This window comes from Trachurus japonicus, chromosome 21 (assembly GCF_045865225.1).
Source record: "Trachurus japonicus isolate A0001 chromosome 21, Traja_1.0".
NCBI lineage: Eukaryota > Metazoa > Chordata > Actinopteri > Carangiformes > Carangidae > Trachurus > Trachurus japonicus.
The window spans coordinates 36,868,482-36,888,007 of NC_140927.1; the positions used below are offsets into that span (position 1 = coordinate 36,868,482).

Below are 19,526 nucleotides of genomic sequence, written 5' to 3' on the forward strand. Positions count from 1 at the left end.
ATCAAAGTCAAAAGTAACTTTGAAGCTTTAGCGTTGTGATCACATGGCTGAGCTGCAGCTGCCAGCGTCATTGGCAGCATGAACTCTGATTTCTCGAGGGAAAAGGTCCCAGACCCTCTCAGGAGTGTGATTCTTCCAGTCTGGTTGGAGAGGAGGGTTGTTTAAAGCCATCAGGCGACCCAACCAGTAGCATTCAGGGAGCAGATCATCCCAGAAATACTGGACTTCCTGTTGAGAGAGAGAGAGAAGAGTCTGTGAGGAACAAAGGTTCAACTTTACATCGACAGTCCTTTACACTGACTGGTCCAACAAGTGAAAGGTTTCCTTACAGTTAATGTTCAACTGTATTATGTGACTCAGTAAAGTGTGTGATGTTACCAAACTAACCTGAGAAGTAACTCCACTCTCAGAATCGTACAGAAGCATCTGAAGTCCCAGAACAGCCAGGCCTCTGTTCTCTTTGACCTGGAACAGAAGATGGTTGTTACAGAACTGCAGTAAAGCAGCTTTAATGACACATTTCACTTCTGGGATGCATAAAGACTAAGTCTAGTGATCCAGTGTTAGACAGCAGTCTTCCTGCTCTGTACCTTCTGAGCTGTCAGTCCACCACTGCGCTCAATCCATCCAGCCACTTCATCTATCTGCTTCTTCTTCTTCTCCATTTCTTCTGCTACACCTTTAAACACGTTCTATAATCATCAGGGAGAGACGAAGAAACACTGTAAAACTTCAGTTCAACACTAGAGACTGAGTAATCTCATCTCATCAGACTCTACTGTACCTTAATATGAACTGCAATGACCCCTGGCTTTTGTCTCTGTCTCTTCAGCTGATCTTTGATGTAAGGCCACTTACACAGTCTCAGCTCCTCATACATCTCAGTCAGTCTGGATTTACTGACTGGACTGTTCATGCTCTCAGTGTTTCCTGTCTTTATTGAAGCACTGACCTCCGCTGCAACTCTGCAAGAATCAAAGTTTAAACTTATCAAATCCAGAAATAAATATAATATGATATAATAAATCAAATTCAGTCTGAAATATTTTTTCTAATTAAACCATGTTTGACATCTGAGGCTCACCAGTTACTTTTTGAGAAGGGCTTGGCTTAAACTGCTGTGGTAGGAAAGTGAGGTGGGACTAGACTGGAGTGTTTATTTGGTTTTTAATGCCGCTCTGGCTGTTCACGTCAGAAATAAAGACAGGAAGTGATGATGTCTGGAGGGTTAGCTGCTGCTACCTGCTGCCTCCTCAACAGGTCTAGGACCTGTATGTAACTGGAATGGGATGTTTGCTGTGTGTTCAGTACCTGTCTTTGAATGACTGGAGTTCTTCCTGCAATCTTTCACGAGCAATTCTGTGAGGTTAAATAAACAACATGTGAAAAACATCTTGATCTGCTGTTGCACAGTAATGAAGCATCTGTGAGATGAATGAATCATCTAGAATAAACACTTTTCACTAAGTATATTTTTTTGGCTTTATTTGATAGCACATAGTAGAGATAGACAGGAAAGAGGGGGGAATGACATGCAGGAAAGGGCTGCCCGACAGGGGATTCAAACCGGGGCCGCCTGCGGTGAGGACTGTAGCCTCTACATGGGGCGGCCGCTTTAACCACTGCGCCACGCACCGCCCCCACTAATTGAACATTGGAGTACTATGAGCACATCACTGGTTTCAGTGGAACACTGGGAACTTCTTAAGGATTCAATCTGATCCAATTCATAGGTTGCAGTGACGTCACGTCGAAGGGACCGCCGCCATATTTGTGTCTGATTTGACAGGTCTCCTCATATGACAGCATCAAACCGCAGGATGGAAATGACAGTTTCTTGACAAAATGACAGTGTTTCATACATCCTGTCTGGGTTTATATCTCTATAACAACAGAATAACTCTATATTATCACACTTATTACACAGTTTATGATTTAATTAATTAATTTGAGACGTAATGTTGATCAAAGTCCTTAGTCCGGTCACTTCTCCGCTGTTTGCTCCTCACCCTCCTCCTGTCGACTCGTGTGTAGTTGTTTTCAACGAGCTTTTGATAATCAATCAGTAGATTGATGAATTATCATGTAAATGTTACGATGTGGACATTTATGTCGTCCTGTCTGTCATAAGAGATTACGATACGGGACACGTTTGTGTCACGGACTCGCGGTGACACAGACACAGCTGGTCACAGCTGTGACACTGCGCTGGCCCGTCCGCTCTGTCCGCTCTGATCGCAGGTTTGGTTCCAGCAGCGGTGAGGGAGGCAGAGAGCCTCCACTCTCCCTCTAACAAGCTACAAGTCATTTTTCTAACATCACAATTAGTCTGAAGCTGGTAAAAATGAAACACAAGGTAAAAATCCTTGATAGTTCTTCTGCCCTGCTCCGCTGATCAGAGCGGCGTCCCTAGCAACGGCCCGTTTTACTTAGCAACGGTCTGTTATACAGAAATAAAAGACCCTAAATGCAGAATCAGTGAGTAATTAATAAGAAAGTAATCAAAGTGCAGAATTCAATATATCCATGTTATTAAAAAAAAGTGAATCCCCTCTTTTTGTGAGACTTGTCAGAGCCCATGCTGCACTGACAGACTGCCTGCAGTCAACTATTTGTTCCGCCTATAACTTTACGTCTTTTGGGATGGAATAAAACTGCAGTCCGGGGTTTTTTTTGGCGACTGCTATCACAGTCAACAGCACAATATAATCCTGGCATCTTTTCAAATAACGTCAATTTTCGGTCTCTTGCTGATTTCCTCCTACTACTCCACTTGTTCTGGTAACGTGACGCTGTGATCTGTGCCCAGGTTGCCCTGATTCAGACACAAATATGGCGGCGGAGAAACACAGTGACGTCATGTGAATCTAATGAATAGCAGCTACAGCCTCCAACAGCTGAGTCAGCACCACACTGACACCACTTTAACATTACGCTGGAACTGGATGTTTGCTGTGTGGTCAGTACCTGTCTTTGAATGGCTGATATTCTTCCTCTATTGCTTCACGAGCAGATCTGTGAGGTTAAATATACAACATCTGAAAAACATCTCGTAATATTGGTTCACTGTAATCTTAAAGAATCACTATGATCCACTCCAATAGCAGCTACAGCCTCCAACAGCTGAGTCAGCACCACACTGTCACCACTTTAACATTACGTTGGAACTGGAATGGGATGTTTGCTGTGTGTTCAGTACCTGTCTTTGAATGACTGGAATTCTTCCTGCAATCTTTTACGAGCAGATCTGTGAGGTTAAATATACACAACATGTGAGGAAGACATCTCATACTGTTGGCACACTGTAATGAGCATCTGTGGGAAACATGAATGAACAGTGGGAACAATGGGAACATCTTAAAGAATCACTCTGATCCACTCCAATAGCAGCTACAGCCTCCAACAGCTGAGTCATCACCACACTGACACTACTTTAACATTACGTTCAGAGCTGGATGAAGGTGAGAACTACTTGGTAGTTGTCAGACTGAGTCCATGTGGTGTAGCTTACACACTGTGGTGGATTTAAAACCTGGTCTATGCATCTTTAAAAGTCTTTAAAGAAATATATCTACCTCTCCTTGTTAAGTTCCTTTTTGTAATCTTCCTCCATCTTAGCAAACCTGTTAAAAACATAAAGTTAACACTATTATTGACTGATTCCAGATCTGTGGAGTAAAAAAATCATCTGAAAAAAGTTTCATTCTGTTATTGAACAAAACATCGGACTTTCTCCTCTCAAACTGTCTCAGCGTGTTGCAAGGTCACTTCGACACCTTCGACACCAAAATGAGCAACTCTAAACATAAGAAGAGTGGTGGACAAACTCCAGTTGCAACTCGAGCCAGCACTAGCATAGCTAGCAAACTCTCGGCCATGGCAGCTAACGTAGCCCCTGCTAACGTCAATTGATAGTTTTCAGTCATGTGACTTCCCAGGGACCTGGCGGTCAAAAGCAACATTCCAAAATGGCGGCGCAACGGACTTTCTATGGACAAACAACCGAGTAATGACTTAAATCATCTGCCAGCAGCCGAGAAAGAAAGATATAAAAACAACTTTGAAGTTTTGGGCACTTGTGACCCATATTCAACAGCAGCGCGACCGGCACGGCGGCGGCGATGGTAACCCAGGACCACCGCCACCGGACACGGCAACAGCATATGTAAATGAGGGTTTTGCGCGTGGTAATCGTTTCCGCCATGGAGAGAGTGGACAGAGAGCTGGACGGACGAAGGGACAGAATGACATTTGATCCGATGCATACAATGACAGCATGTGTGTTCATCTCTCTAGCGCTCTGTTTAGATAAATAAACACAAATCGCTACAGGGCCCAACTCGTCATATAGTGACGAACAGGCAGCAGCTGCAGCGACAATCACACACCTGTAATATGTGTGTGTGTGTGTGTGTGCCGCCCATGATCCAGTGGATTAATAGAGAGCTCAGGTGGGACACACGGATCTAAACGCTCTGACCACCGACCAGAGGGATTAAAGACGGGTGAAGGCAGCGGTGACGTGTCTCAGTCCGGGACCGGGACTGAGAGACGGAGCTGAGCAGCCAGGTACTGGAGAGGAGAGGAGAGGAGCGCACTGCAGGACAGACGTGCCCCGTGCGTAACGGCGCGTAAAAGACTTTTAACACGGCTGAAAAACTGTTAGAGAATTACCCAGACGTGAGGACATGCAGAGTTGTAAGATCACGGGGCTCTGACAGGTATCAAATCAATAAACGCATACGTTTTGGCAAAGTTGTATCAGTTAGTACATGGTTTTCAGACGTGGTGAATAAAGACGCAAAAACAGCCACCGCAATCTCTTCCTGGTTTGGTAAATCACATTGCACGCGCTAAATAAATCTATTTGCATCTACTCCTCCCAGTATTCTGCACGTTCTGGCTGAAACGCCCAGATTTACATATTCATCAAGGCAAACACGCTAAATGGATCGCACGTGCTACTCTGCCCGTGTGAGGGAAGCAATCCTCGGTGCGTCCGGTTAGTAGATCAGGTTCCACATGTGTTTGCGCGTGCAATCACGTTTGCACACGTTTTAATACACGCAAACCTTTAGTAAATCCGGCCCATAGTGTGCAGTATTGTGTAGTGTGGAGGAATAAGCCAGGCTCACTCACAGAAGCATATTGGCTGCAGTAACATGTGAACTGCGGATTGATTTGTGAATTTGTGACAAATCTGCGGACGGAAGTGCAGCACAGATGTTGTTCGGTACGGTAACCAGTTCAGACACCATGTTACCGGTATTTTTGAAGCAGCAGGGAGCAGTGTGTGTTTTTCTGCCTTGTCTTAAGCCAGCGGACAGCGGGGAAGTGGATTGTTTTGACCGCCAGGGGTGCGTTCCATACGGGCCGTGACGTCACATGAAAACTATCAATAGCAAAGTTGCTAACGCTAATGCTAACGTTGGCCGGCCTGCCCGGGGAGATGCTAGTGACACAATCTCCATGTCGCAGCTGGTAACCGAGCTTGCGAAGCAGAGAGAGGGTTTGAAGGATGATGTCTCTGGGCTAATTCAAGAGTCTCTGAAACCACTTCAGTCAGCCATGGATGCTCTCCGGGATACGGTCGGTTCGTTCCAGACCCGCCTTACTGCCACGGAAACATCGCCAGGGAGAACTTTGAACAACTGACAGCAGCCAAAGCCACAATTCAATCTCTCCAAACCCAGAATCAAACACTGTGGGATCGTGTAGACGACATGGAAAACAGATCACGCAGATCCAACTTGAGAATAGTGAACATCCCGGAGGGCAGCGAGAATGGTAAAGACCCGGTTAAGTTTATTTCTGAGCTCTTGGCGGAGTGTATGGGCCCTGATGTGTTCACTGATCCGCCTGAACTGGAGCGGGCACACCGGTCACTTGGTCCAAAGCCAAAAGAGGGGAAACCAGCAAGACCATTGGTCGTGTGCTTTCTTCACTTTCAGCAGAAAGAGGCAGCCCTACGGTGGAACCATGTGGTGAACTATCAGGGGACAACTCTGAGGTTTTACCCCGACCTGAACTCCGCACTGGCGAGGAAACGAGCAGCTTACAACGAGGTGAAACGGGCTCTCTTCCAGAAGGGAATTCGGTTCCGTCTGATATATCTGGCCCGCCTGGTGGTTACTTTTGAGGAGCAGACGTTCACCTTCGAGTCACCTGAAGACGCCCAGGAATTTTACAACCGCCGGGTAATAAAGGAGTGAAGAAAAAAAAAAGAAGAAGAAGTCTGCAACCGTTGGAGCTCATTATTGAGAAGACTGGCCTCTACACTAGGCGCTGGACTTAACTAACTGGACTTTACACAAACAATACTCACACTGGCTCTCATCGGTGGACTCAGGTATCCTTTTCAGTAGGATTTTTTGTTTTGTTTGTTTCTTCTATTGCTGTTCATGGTTATTTCATGCACAAGAGTTGAATTAATCTGTGTGGCACGGAAATATTATTACTCTGAAATCCCCCCTTAAAGCTTCAGTTGGTAACAATTATTCAGTCATATCTGCTGGAACTGTCACTATATTCTGACGGTCAGACATTAAATGAGTAATTTAGGACAAAATCCAACTCCTCTGGCTCCACCTACAGCCTGTAATCGTATTTGCCAAAATCCACCGCGACCGACGATTCTCCACCAGTCAGGTAGATGGAGCAGGAGGAGCAGCCAATCGCCGCTCCTACACGTCGTAGTAAACTGACGAAAGTGAAAGTAAAGTCTGTGACTTGGTCGGAAATTTTAAGACAATACACCGTCAGCTCCCTCTTTTCACCTCTGTCATACCCCCCCCCTCCACACACGCAGACACACACAAGAAGAGTGTGTTTCATGGTGAGAGAGATGTGAGATTGTTTTGGAGTCTCCGGTTGCTATGGATAAGGTACGTCTTTTGTGGGTGCGTTTATGGCTACTTTGTGTGCGTGCGCCTACACGTGTGTGTGCCTGTGTGTGTGTGGGGCGCTTGGCAGAGGTTCATAAAGAGACCTGACGAAGTATTGTCTTGAAATTTCTGACCAAGTTGCGGAATTTACTTTCACTTTCATCAACTTACCAACTGGAGCTTTAAGTAAACAATTTAATACCTGATGCTAAGGTAAAGCCCATCTATATTTGTTTTTGCTCTAAGTGTCATATGTTCTTTAATATAATTTATTTTATCCTGATAACTTAATTAGCCATACGTTTAAATAGTGATGTTATTACTTTTGCACATAATGATTGGCAGTACCGTGAGTGAAAGTAGAGTTAATCAAGATACAATCCCGGAAGAACAGGGGAGATATGGTGAGCCTGCAGTTTTCCTCAGTTGGGGAGGCAAACATAGGCATTGATTTTATTTTGCTTTATTATGTTCAGTTGTTGTCGTGGATAATTGGGGGTTCTGTTTCAATTTCAAATCCATTTCAACTATTTTATTAACTTGCACTTATATCATTTTACTATGTATTTTTAAGTGGAAGCTCTTTCTCTACTCTTTGGAGTGAATGCAGGGCTGTGGTGCAGCAGATCATGTATTTCCCCAAATATTACTGATAGATGTACTAGACCATGAACAGGGCAGGAAAGTAATCAGAGTACAGGAGGGACAAATGTAAGATTTATTTCATGGAATGTCAAGGGTTTGAATGGACCTGTAAAGCGAGCTAGAATATTTACACATCTTAAATTTTTAAAATGTGAAGTTGCTTTTCTGATAGAAACACATTCAATGGTCAAGGACCAAATCAGATTTAAAAAAGCGTGGGTTGGCCAAATTTTTCATTTAAGTTTCAATTCCAGGTCACGTGGCACAGCAATGATAATCCATAAAAAAACACTCTTCAATGTCACAAACGTTATATCTGACCCTCATGGCCGTTTTATAATCGTCATCACAAACCTGTACTCCTGGTTAATGTATATGCAACCAACTGGGACGATGAGAAATTCATAAAAAAGGTTATCTCATCTATACCTGATTTAAATTCACGCTTAATTTTCGGTTAGGAAATGAAGAAATAATCAAACCTCTCTGGATAGGAGACCATGTCCTTCATCTTGTTCCAGATGTTGAAGGCCAGGTCGTCCAGGTGTTTGGCCTGGTCTATCAGAGCTCCTGAGTCCAGCTGTGGATCCTCCAGCAGGGGGCGCTGCTGGACTCTTTCCACTGCAGCCTTGTAGTTGAGCAGGAATGAGACGTCTTCAGCTCTCAGCTCGTCCTCTGTGGCTCTGACTGTGTGTGAAAGAGCTGCTATCTCTCTGCTCAGAGCCTCCATCTTCTCCTTCATCCTCTGACTCTTCTGCTCCTCTTCCTCCCTCAGTGCAGCCATCCTGGCCTCCTCTTCCTCTACTAGAAACTGGTGAAGCTTCTTAAACTGCTCCTGAATCTGCCTCTCTGTGTCTCGAGCCTGGACCTTAATGTGTCCTGCTGTTTGACCAAACTTCACTTGAACTTCTTTAAAACCCTTTAACTTCTTCTTTAAGGGCTTCAGAGTTTCCTCAAGTTCCTTCTTGAGTTTTGAAGCAGCTTCATTGATGGGTCTGATTCTATGGTTGGTGTGTGTTTCTGAATGGAGACAGACAACACACACTGGCTGCTGATGGTCCAGACAGAAGAGTTTGAGTTTCTCAGAGTGCAGACTGCAGAGAGCCTCTGAAGATCTCTGCTCTCTGTGCTCTTTCTGCTCTTTCTCCTCTCTCTGCTGTAAGAAGCTCTCACACAGGTTCTTCAACGCCAGGTTACAAGGTGGTTCTTCATTTAAAAATCTTCTCTTACAAACTGGACACAGTTGATCTCGTTTCTCTCTCCACCATCTCTTCAGACAGTCTTTACAGAAGCTGTGGCTGCAGGACAGAACAACAGGATCTCTGAAGACCTCCGTACAGACCGGACAGCTGAGATCCTCCTCTAATCTGGAAGCCATTTAGTCTGTGAGTGAAGCTAAAAACACAGCAGACAGGAAGTAGAGTCAGTCATGGCTCCCCTCCCTCCTCTACTGACTTGGCTGAAGTTTACTGTGACTCTGAGTCCAGGTTTTAGTCAAACTCACCTTCAGTGTGTGGAGTGTCAGCAGGTTGAAGCAGCAGTGTTGTAGCTGGACTAACTCTCAGGAAGTTGTTGGTTTGGTCTGAAGCTGAATCCGATCGTCTCTTCTTCAGTCTGCGTCTCTGTGACTGAAGAGGAAGTGCAGCTGTTTCCTGGTTTATGAGTCTTGTGAGGGGGCGGAGCTTTGTCACACAGAAAGTTCTGCAGGATGATGCAACAGGTCTGCTTAGTTTCTTTTTGTGGATCATTATAAAGAGTCTCAATTCATTAGTGGAGAACTTCAAACACAGGCCTGCAGTGAAGAAATGAGTTCAAGACTACGGTGGCCCTGAAGTGCAAAACACAACGGCAAATCAGACAACAACGGCAAAAGAGAAAACACAACGGCAAAAGAGAAAACACAACGGCAAAAGAGAAAACACAACACAAAAAGAGAAAACACAACGGCAAAAGAGAAAACACAACACAAAAAGAGAAAACACAACACAAAAAGAGAAAACACAATGGCAAATCAGACAACAACGGCAAAAGAGAAAACACAACGGCAAAAGAGAAAACACAACACAAAAAGAGAAAACACAACGGCAAAAGAGAAAACACAACGGCAAAAGAGAAAACACAACACAAAAAGAGAAAACACAACGGCAAAAGAGAAAACACAACACAAAAAGAGAAAACACAACACAATAAGAGAAAACACAACGGCAAAAGAGAAAACACAACACAAAAAGAGAAAACACAACGACAAATTACTAAACAACGGCAAATCAGAAAACAGTGTATTTATGCATGTGGGGTGTCTGAGTATCTAAGTGTATGTTTTATACATTAAAAAAAAATTATAAAATTTTTCTAAATTTTTTTTTGTTGTTGTATCATAAATATATGTCTGACATTTATAATAAACCAAACGGCTTGAAAATCGGTTGAATATTCGGTGAGTTATGGCGATTTTAATGGTTGATAGACGTCTGCCTCTGTTGACTAATGCAGGAAGTAGACACGGCTTCCCCCTGACCAAGATGGCGGCCGCGTTGACGTGTTCCACTCGAGGGTACCTACCTTTTCCGGTTTGGTTAATGTCGTTGTGTTTTCTCTTTTTGTGTTGTGTTTTCTCTTTCGCCGTTGTGTTTTCTCTTTTTGTGTTGTGTTTTCTCTTTTGCCGTTGTTGTCTGATTTGCCGTTGTGTTTTGCACTTCAGGGCCACCACAGCTTAGTTTCTTTTTGTGGATCATTATAAAGAGTCTCAATTCATTAGTGGAGAACTTCAAACACAGGCCTGCAGTGAAGAAATGAGTTCAAGACACCATAACGACAGAAATGCAGCTTTTATCAGTTTTATCAGTTACAACTTAAAGGAACAAAATTCATACTGAATACGAACTTTTCATTCCAGCTCAGTTTGGAGGAACTTGTACTGAAACTACTCCCTAACATTTATTGTTGTGTAGGTGCAGGAGACAAAGCTGAATATGAATCCAAGTCAAGACAACATTGTATTACGTTAATGAAAAACAGGAACAAGTGAACATTCAGCTGTTGTGATGAACTGACACATCGATACATCTTAGATCATTCTCTCTGAGTCCAGGTTTTAGTCAAACTCACCTTCAGTGTGTGGAGCGTCAGTAGGTTGAAGCAGCAGTGTTGTAGCTGGACTCACGTCTCTCCTTCAGTCTGCGTCTCTGTGACTGACCAATAAAGTCAACTTTGGTGTAGCGGTTGGGCGCATGTGCTACGCAGCGACCGGTAGCAGTGGAAAGCATGTCTGTCTCGGGAGTTTTTATCAGTACGTGTCCTATCTCACCAGAAAAGACAGGATCCTTGACAAGTGTTATGGCACCATCAAAATGTAATCCCCCCCCCCCCCCCCCCCTTGGCTCAGCTGACCATAACTGTGTTCACTTGGTTTCATCATACCAAACACGTCTTCAGAGGGGGAAGGTGACAACCAGAAACATCAAAGTGTGGTCAGAAGGCAAGACAAGGCAATTCTATTAGTATAGCCCGTTTTTACCACCAGTTTGTCTCAAAGGGCTTTACATCCCATCATAACAACATCCTCTGTCCTTAGACCCTCACATCCACTGAGGAAAAACTCCATGGAAAACCCTTTTAACAGGGAAAACCAGGAGAAAGCTCAGGGTGAGCAACAGAGGAGGGATCCCTCACCCAGGACGGACAAAGAGGCCACACTGACTCTCCAGGGCTGTCTTGACAGCACAGCCTGGGAGGAGTTCATCGAATCCTCTCATGACATGAACAAACTCACTGACGTGGTCAGCTCTTGGATAACTTATTGTGAGGACATTGTGGTTCCTGTTAACACTGTAAAAACTTACCCAAACAGTAAACCCTGGGTGAGCAGACACCTTAAAGTGCTATTAAACAAAAAGAAACAAGCTTTTAAACAGGGGAATTTTTCTGACTTAGATAGCCTCCTGACATCTGTTGTTGCAGAGGGTCAGGGATTTGCCGGTGTGGTCGTTTTGGTTTTTTCTTTGCTGCTGCGCTCCCTGCTTATGCCCTTCATGATGGCTCATGAAGGGCAGGAAGGTGCTCTTCCTGCCTCAGGCTTTCCATGCAAGCGCGTGGAAGAGCAGGGGGTCCCAGAACAGCATCATACCGCCAAATAAAACTTGTGCAAGTAAATAAATATTATTTTGACATAGTGGTCCTGACAGAACTTGGATTCAGCATGGGACAGCATCAGGTCTATGTTCGGCCTGACTGACAATGTGAAGAAAGCGGTCTCACTAGACGGGTTCCCCTCCGATGCAGTTCTGGCTCAAGAGCTAAACAAATTCTACTGTAGATTTGATGTGCATGATTTTTAAATGACGAGCATTATAAAGAGGGTGCCACTGGAAGAAAATGCGTGTGTTTTTATAGCAGGAGTGTTTTGAGCATCAGCCTCATCTTCGGTCCCAGTGTTCAGGAGCTCTGTACGACCTGCACCCACCTCCGAAGGAGAAATCTAGTCTCTGATTAATAATAAAATACATCCCCCTATCCCCGCTGATTTCAGCCAAGAGGAGCAGCTTGTATGAGCGATTCAAAAAAAAAAATGCTATCACAGCCCGAAGCAACACTGTTATTGCACATAAAAGGCTGCTTTTAATTCCTGACAGCTGTGTTTTTTTTATTTCTAAAGTTCATCACAGTTTCTCACCTTTGTTGGTGAGATTGAAAACTTTTCCTATGGTATATTGTGTTGCAAAGCAGCTGCAACATGATGTTTATTTGCTATGGTATGCTGCTACAATAACTGATGTGTTATTTTTCTGATAGTGGTCCTGTTTTGGATGGTGAATAAAGCAAGTTCATTTAAAAGAAATTAAACGAGAAAGCTTTGGTATCTTGATTTAAGACAACATCACTTATATTTGCTATCCTGTTTCAAGAAATGATTTAATTTAAGATTCTCTGTCTAGTTTTAAGTCTTATATTAGTCTTTCAGAGCCAAGAACTTTGTGTTTATTTTAAGAAATCTTGCCAAGCAAAAAAATCTTACCCTATTGGCAGATTTTTTGCTTGATACAAGATAATTTGATTGAATATAAGATTATTTTGCTTCTTTCTGGTAGGGCTGTTTTTGCAGCTGCTCTAAAGAATGCTGTACCAGCGCCATCTGGTGGCCACCAGTGTCAGTGGTGAAATGACAGGCAGCAGGAGTTTCACTGTGACCAAGCCCAGAGTTTGGTGTCATTTTAGATTCAAAAGTTTTAATCTTCATGTCAAAAACATCACCAAGACTGTTTTTTATCATTGTGGTGTAGTGAAGAATGAAAACAACTTTGTAGCTCACAGGAACTTTTATTGTCTCAACGTGCTCAGCAGGAAGTACAAGCATCACAGCAACAGCTTCTTCTTCTTCTGACCTACATACATACAGGGTCCTGTATTATCCAGTGGTGCCTCCTAGCGGCACACCAATGTAACAGCGTTACCGAACACAACATCTCCTCTCCCTGTAAAACAATACTCTGGGTTCAGTATGAAAATAAATGAAGTACGTCTGATCCCTACTAGGGAGACAGCTCCAACAGAGGTGATTCATTAATGATAGAAATCAATGGCACAAAGCCTAGTCTACTGTAATTAAAGTGACACCCAGTTTAAATGTATGAACCTGTAACACCTTGAATAGGATAACATAAAGGGCAATTGCATGAATATGTATGTGGCACTATCATTTAACAAAACATACACCCACATTAACCAGATGGAGTAATAGGGAGGACTCTCATGAAAACATGTCAATAAACAACATAGTCCTGCTGCCACTTCGGCTTGACTCTAGAGCGTGCAGGGATTGGGGAACTGTGTGCAGGGGTCTGTGAGTGTGGTTGTGTTCGAAATCATCCACTCACTCACTCACTCACTCACTCCCTATCCACTACATCATATGATATAGTGCACTGTACACGATGTAGGGAACGACGGGAGGAGAATTCGGACACTAGACGGTGACTCTCTGAACGTGGTTGTATCAGCAGATGCTCCAGGTGTTAGCGTGTTAGCGTGTTAGCCTACTGCTGTGACGGAAGCAGACGCGCCGAGAATCATGTAAACAAACCATGGATGTATGAAACAAACCAGACACATAAAAATAAAATAATAAATCCGGACACTTGCGGGAACATTTGAGGATGTGATTCTGTGTGGTTGTGTTTCTGGGACAATAAACTGTTGAAATATCTGAAGTTTGGTTTGGTCGACTACTGTTGTGTGTCCCGACCGTGAGCTGTAGCTATTAGCTTAGCTCGTTAGCTGGTATTTCCTCCATATTCTACTACAGTTTCTTAATGCTGTCTGTTATTGTTGGGATGCTGCTGCCCAACTCCTGCTGCTCAGGCAAACGGAGCGAAGGCAAATACGCCTGAGGAGTTTACTGGTAAATAACCTAAAGAAATCCTAGCTAACATGCTAATTAGCTTGCTCTTCTTCTCTGGCAAAACACGTAGAGTAGAGTAGAAAGTAGTGTATATTGCTTGTTCACTCAATTTTGCGGTGCATTGTGGGTGTTTTGTCGTCCACTACATAGTGGATGAAATTAATCGTGGAGAATTCGAACAACACTACAAAATGGCGAACACACTATATAGTTAGTGAACTACATCCATGATAGGGGAGATTTACAACACAGTCTGTGTGTCCATCATCAGTTCCAAGTGGAACGTGGGCCAGGTGAGTTGCATTCCACTTTTTTCCATCACTGAGTTGGAAGGTGTTTGGACCCACCTGCTTTTCCACTTGCACAGGTGGGGAGAATCTCGGGTGAGCTTTAGGTGTTGGGCGAGGAATCCTTATTCTCACCTTCTCTCCCTCCTGAAATGGAGGATCACGTTCGCCTCGCTTTGAATCAGTGTAGCGCTTCATCTTGTCTTGATTCCTCTCTACTGTGTCGCGTACTTTTGTAGGTGAAGGCGTCACAGTGGGAGGCAGAGGTAGAATGTCCAGCTTGGTGCGCAGTTTACGGCCATAGAGCAGTTCATGGGGCGAAGCAGATGTGGGCGCATGCGGTGTCGCCCGGTAAACCTGAAGCCAGGATAGCACAGCCTCTTTCCATGGCTGTGATTGCAAGATGGCTGTCTGCAGGCAGCCTCTCAGAGAGCAGTGGAATCTTTCAACGGCGCCATTGGCTGCAGGATAGTATACAGATGTTCGAATATGGCGCATGCTGTGTGAATCCATGAACTCAGCAGAGGTAAACTGAGGTCCGTTGTCGGTAACGATGCACTCAGGGTTGCCATGGCAACTGAAAGTGGACATCAGGAACTTTACAACATCTGCTGTCGTGGCACTTTGGGAGAAGGCAAGTTTGTGACGCCAAAATTGTGGTATATTGATGTGTTGATGAAAAGAAGGGATCACTGCTGACACGTCTTTGCTTGTATTCAAAAAGCAAGTTTATTAAAAAAGAAGAACAGTGTACAAAAATATTGAATCCTGGAGCATCTCTGGTCCAATATGAGATCTCTCGCAAGTGGCCCAAAGCTCTAACTTATATACCTTTTCTGACTTATATACCTTTTCTGACTCCCCCCTTTAGAAGAGCCCTAAAACAGTTGTTAAATGACCCTTGACCTACCCCCTAACTTTTAGGCAAGAATGAACCCAATGTCCTGTATCTCAGGGGTCCTCAACCATTAGGGGAGACAGCAGAATCAACAATTACCTTAAACCAAGCACATTCCATTCGATCAGATTACTTCTTGTGCAAAACATGTCCGTCAAGCCGAGCACCAATTAGCACTCTCTCAGTTCCAAGACAAGGTATACATATAAAAAAGAACATACAATAATTTAAGATATTAAAGTAAGAAAGTTCAGGTGGATAATACACTACACAAGCCACTTTGTGTAGTAGTCTGTTAGTGTTATGGTGTAACGGCAGATAGAGGGAGCTGTTTCAAATGGCCCTACTATATCAAGACCCAGTTTCTGCCACGGGCCTTCGGGAAGCTGGACAGGTTGCAGGGGAGCAGGATGAGTGGAGGCCATTTTATCATTTGACTGGCAAGCAACGCAGGAGGCTATGCAGGTCTGAACCTCAGAGTCCATTTTCGGCCACCAATATAGATCTCGCAGGCGCTGTTTTGTACGTACAACTCCCTGATGACACTTGTAACAGTTGTAAATGTTCCTTTAAGAATGTAAGCGTGGCGGCGCTGGAACGTCATTGAGCGTCGCGCCGCATTGTTTTGTTTTCAGTTGAGAAGAAGGCTACCCGATGAGTGGATGCCATTAGCTTACTGAGCTGGTTTCTCCCTATGGTTTCTCCTTTTTCTTCTTCTTAACTCAGCTAACAGTGAGTAAAGTGAGACCGCTTCTTTGTCATGTATGATAGTATGAAGTGTTCGGCTCAATAAAAGGGCAAGAGTGAAGTCCCAAGTGAACTATTTTTGTGGACATTACTGTTTTTCCTGCTCACACGACCGACTCTCACTCACGAACTGTTACACACTCATGAGCCAAAGCTATCAAGGTGATGGCACCAAGAGTCTCGAGCCTCTGAAAATGAAACATTCTTTCACTGAGAGCTCCTCTCTCACTTTGTGTTTTTGTTGGCTCATGTCCTGGTTCACCGTTCTGATGGAAGGAGGCCAGCCGGGAACTGCCCATTGGTCCGACCTCCCATTGGTTCGACCTCCCATTACTCCGACAAAATACCCACTGGTCCGACCTCCCATTGGTCCGACCTCCCGTTACTCCGACAAAATCAACCACAAGTCGGACCAATAGGAGGTCGAACCAATGGGTGGTCCCGTTAGTTCAACCTGTCATCGCTACTTTGTGACAAGCTCTTCCATTGATAGGAGCATGCAGCTTTCTCTCTCTCTCTCTACGCACATTAAACACATACACGCGCGGCCCAGAATATCACCATATTCAGTCAGAGAGCCAGATCATGTCAGATCGCGCACAACCATCATAAATGCTGATCAAGATGTGTAAACTGATAATCAAAGCCCCCCCTCCCAGAGTACAGAGTAAAAGAAATACACTTTTTTTCCTCTCCCCCCCCCCCGCTCGAGCACGGCTGAACCTGGCGGCTTGAGCTCACTTCACGGGCGCGAGCCTGCTGCAGCCGCTGCTGCTGCTGGCAGCAGACTGAGAGAGAGAGAGAGAAAAAAGTAAATTTGGCTTTGGTTAGGTTCAGGCAATGAAGAAAGGAGTTGGTTAAGTTTAGTAAAAACAGCAGGTAGAGGCTAGACAGGCTGGAAGCATAATGAGCCTTATATGTTATTAATATGAAGTGCTTGTTTTGCAGTTAATTATGCACATGATCCGTTTGATCCCAGAAAGGAAAAAAGGATCAATGCGCAGCCTCCGTTTCCTTTCTGATTGCGTCCGTCTGTCTGTTCGGAGTGGGAGAGAGAGACAGAGAACCCAATCCACCTGTCTGTAATGTAAGTTTGATTTGATATGAGTGTCAAGGTTTAATTACGGACACTAATGAGCGCGCAGCAGTGCGTAAAAGTCCTGCGTAATGACAGCTCCTCGTTGGTGAAACACAATAAACTGCACCTCTTCTTCCACGTGTGTCTTATTGACAGGTGGAGCCTATATGAATAATGATATAAATGCATAGTGAACGGTAAGAATGGAGAGTTTGACTAATAACTAGTCCAGTTCGAACTAATGAGGACCTCCCATTAGTTCGAACTCTCATTACTCCGATTGTCGGACCAATGGGAGTTCGAACCAATGGGAGGTCGAACTAATGGGAGGTCGGACTAATGGGAGGTCGGACCAATGGGAGGTCGGACCAATGGGAGGTCGGACCAGTGCCATGGACCCGGCCAGCCACGGTGAATCTGTTCACGCAGAGCTGTCATTTCAGGGCATGAAGAGCAGGCAGCTTCGAAATCAGCCACTGGAAGAGCTCGCAGTGTGGAGGAGATCAGAGCCACTATGTAAATCTCCACATCAGCAGATGGCTCGGCAGGAAGCGGCAAGGGGAGACGAGAAAGACAATCAGCAGTGTAGTTTTGAGACACTGGGCGATACACCATGTCGTAGTCAAAGCAGAGTAGGCGTGCTGACCAGCGTGCCACACGCATCCCAGCTCTGCCTATCCCCTTGGTGGTCAGCAAAGTGGTAAGTGCCTGGTGGTCCGTGCGCAGGGTGAAACGATGGCCCCATAAGTATGTCCGCCATTTTTCTGTGGCCCACACACATGCTAATGCCTCCTTTTCAACTACTGAGTACTTGAGTACACAGGTTTCTCGGTGCCGTCAGGCTGTATTTGAGCAAACACCGCACCCAGACCGTAGTCACTTGCATCTGTGGAGAAAACTGAGCGGTGTGGGGTCGTAGAGGGCCAGGGCCGGACTAGCTACCAGGAGCTTTTTTAACCTCCTCAAAACTGCTTTGAGCAGCTTCAGTCCATGTGAATGATTTCTTCAGTCTCTTTGGCACACTCACGCATTGGGGCAACAACTGTAGCAAAGTATGGGAAAAATTTTGAATACCAGGACGCAAGGCTCTCTCTCTCAGAACCGCTGGGCTGGGCTCGCCATCTCAACCGTCTCTCTCTCTCTCTTTTTTCAGACGATAAACTACGGTAGAAAGTGCACAAAAGTCACAGAAAAACATTGAAGGGCATCATATGGTTTATTTTAAGCGATATAGACCACCTTAAACCAAGTTAATGGCACAATAAATGCATTTTTTCTGTCTGAACGGCTACCGAACTGCAGGCTAACTGTGTGCTAACTGTGTGCTAACTTAACTTACCGGAGTTTCCTGCATTTACTCTCACAAAGGGCTTTTTTTCTCCTCAGTTCACGGTTTATCGGGTTGAACCTGGATTCTCCGGTGACTACCGGGTCTGTCTGCAGCTTTCTGCTTCTCTTTGCTTTGTTTTTACCGCCGACTCTCTCGGTCTGCTCTGCTCTGCTGCTGTCTGCCTCGTGTCTGAGAGGAAAATGGCGTCTGCTCTCAGGTGCAGACTTCACCAACACCTGACCATGGATCTATTATAAGATAATATACATCCATGTACCTGACTCGGTTCATCACGGGGAATAAAAACACTACCAGGGGAACACTGCCATCTACTGCAGGTTTACTGGAACTGTCTAAATGACACTGTTAAAAAATATAAAGATAAGTGTCTACAAAAAAGAAGAAGGAGAAAGATAAAGAAGGGGATGAAAGAAAAGATAGATAGACGAGAGATGTCCACTGCTGTTTTGTTTGTTTTCTTGTCACTACTATGTTTCATCATCTTTAATATTTTGAGACAGACTATAATATTGGTGTTGAAGTGAGCCAGTGTAATAACAACAGAGAGGGGCAGGTAGCTACTATAAGTTTTCTTTTCATTCATGGTGACAATGTGTGTACATTATGTAAATATGTGCAACCATGTGTAGAATGTATACGAATGGAATGAATGTATGAATACAGGGTTACTCACCTGATTTTTCATGCTGGTTTATCTTTTTTTATTTTTCTCTCAAATTCCTGCACTGCAAAAACTCTAAATCTTTCCAAGAATATTTGTCTTATTTCTTGTCAAAATGTCTCATTTCTAGTCAAAACTAATCTCTCTCCACTTAAAATGAGACTCATTATATAAAAATTAACTTGTTTTTAGATAATGTTCACTTGTTTCAAACTAATTTTCACTTGATATAAGTAGGTAAATGTTTCGGGGAAAGCAGGTTTTTTGTGCTTAATGTGCGTAATAAGAAAGAAAAACTTGCTCCACTATCAGATTTTTCTACTTATTTCAAGTGAAAATCTGTTTGAAAGAAGTAAAAAGTGTCTAAAAACAAGCTGCTTCTTAATGTGATGAGTCTTATTTTAAGTAGAATGAGATTTGTTTTGACTAGAAATAAGACAAATATTCTTGGTAAGATTTTGAGTTTTTGCAGTGTGTAATTTTGATGTGATATCATTGAATAAGACTCAACTATGTGGTGTTTATCATCTGCTTTAATAACAGAAGAAGCATGTTGGTCGGTTGTTGTGTGAACCTAT

General features: G+C 44.0%; 1 protein-coding gene across 1 annotated transcript; it reads right to left on the reverse strand.

Annotated features, from left to right (window-relative positions):
• Window positions 1–775: 775 nt before the first annotated feature.
• Window positions 776–8,313, reverse strand: LOC146965752 (E3 ubiquitin-protein ligase TRIM35-like). Its single transcript, XM_085765118.1, has 4 exons — window positions 8,012–8,313; window positions 3,576–3,623; window positions 1,312–1,359; window positions 776–965 (listed from the first exon to the last, which is right to left on the reverse strand). The coding sequence occupies exons 1-4, from the start codon at window positions 8,311–8,313 to the stop codon at window positions 776–778; spliced, it is 588 nt and encodes a 195-aa protein (XP_085621244.1).
• Between the last annotated feature and the right edge of the window lie 11,213 nt (window positions 8,314–19,526).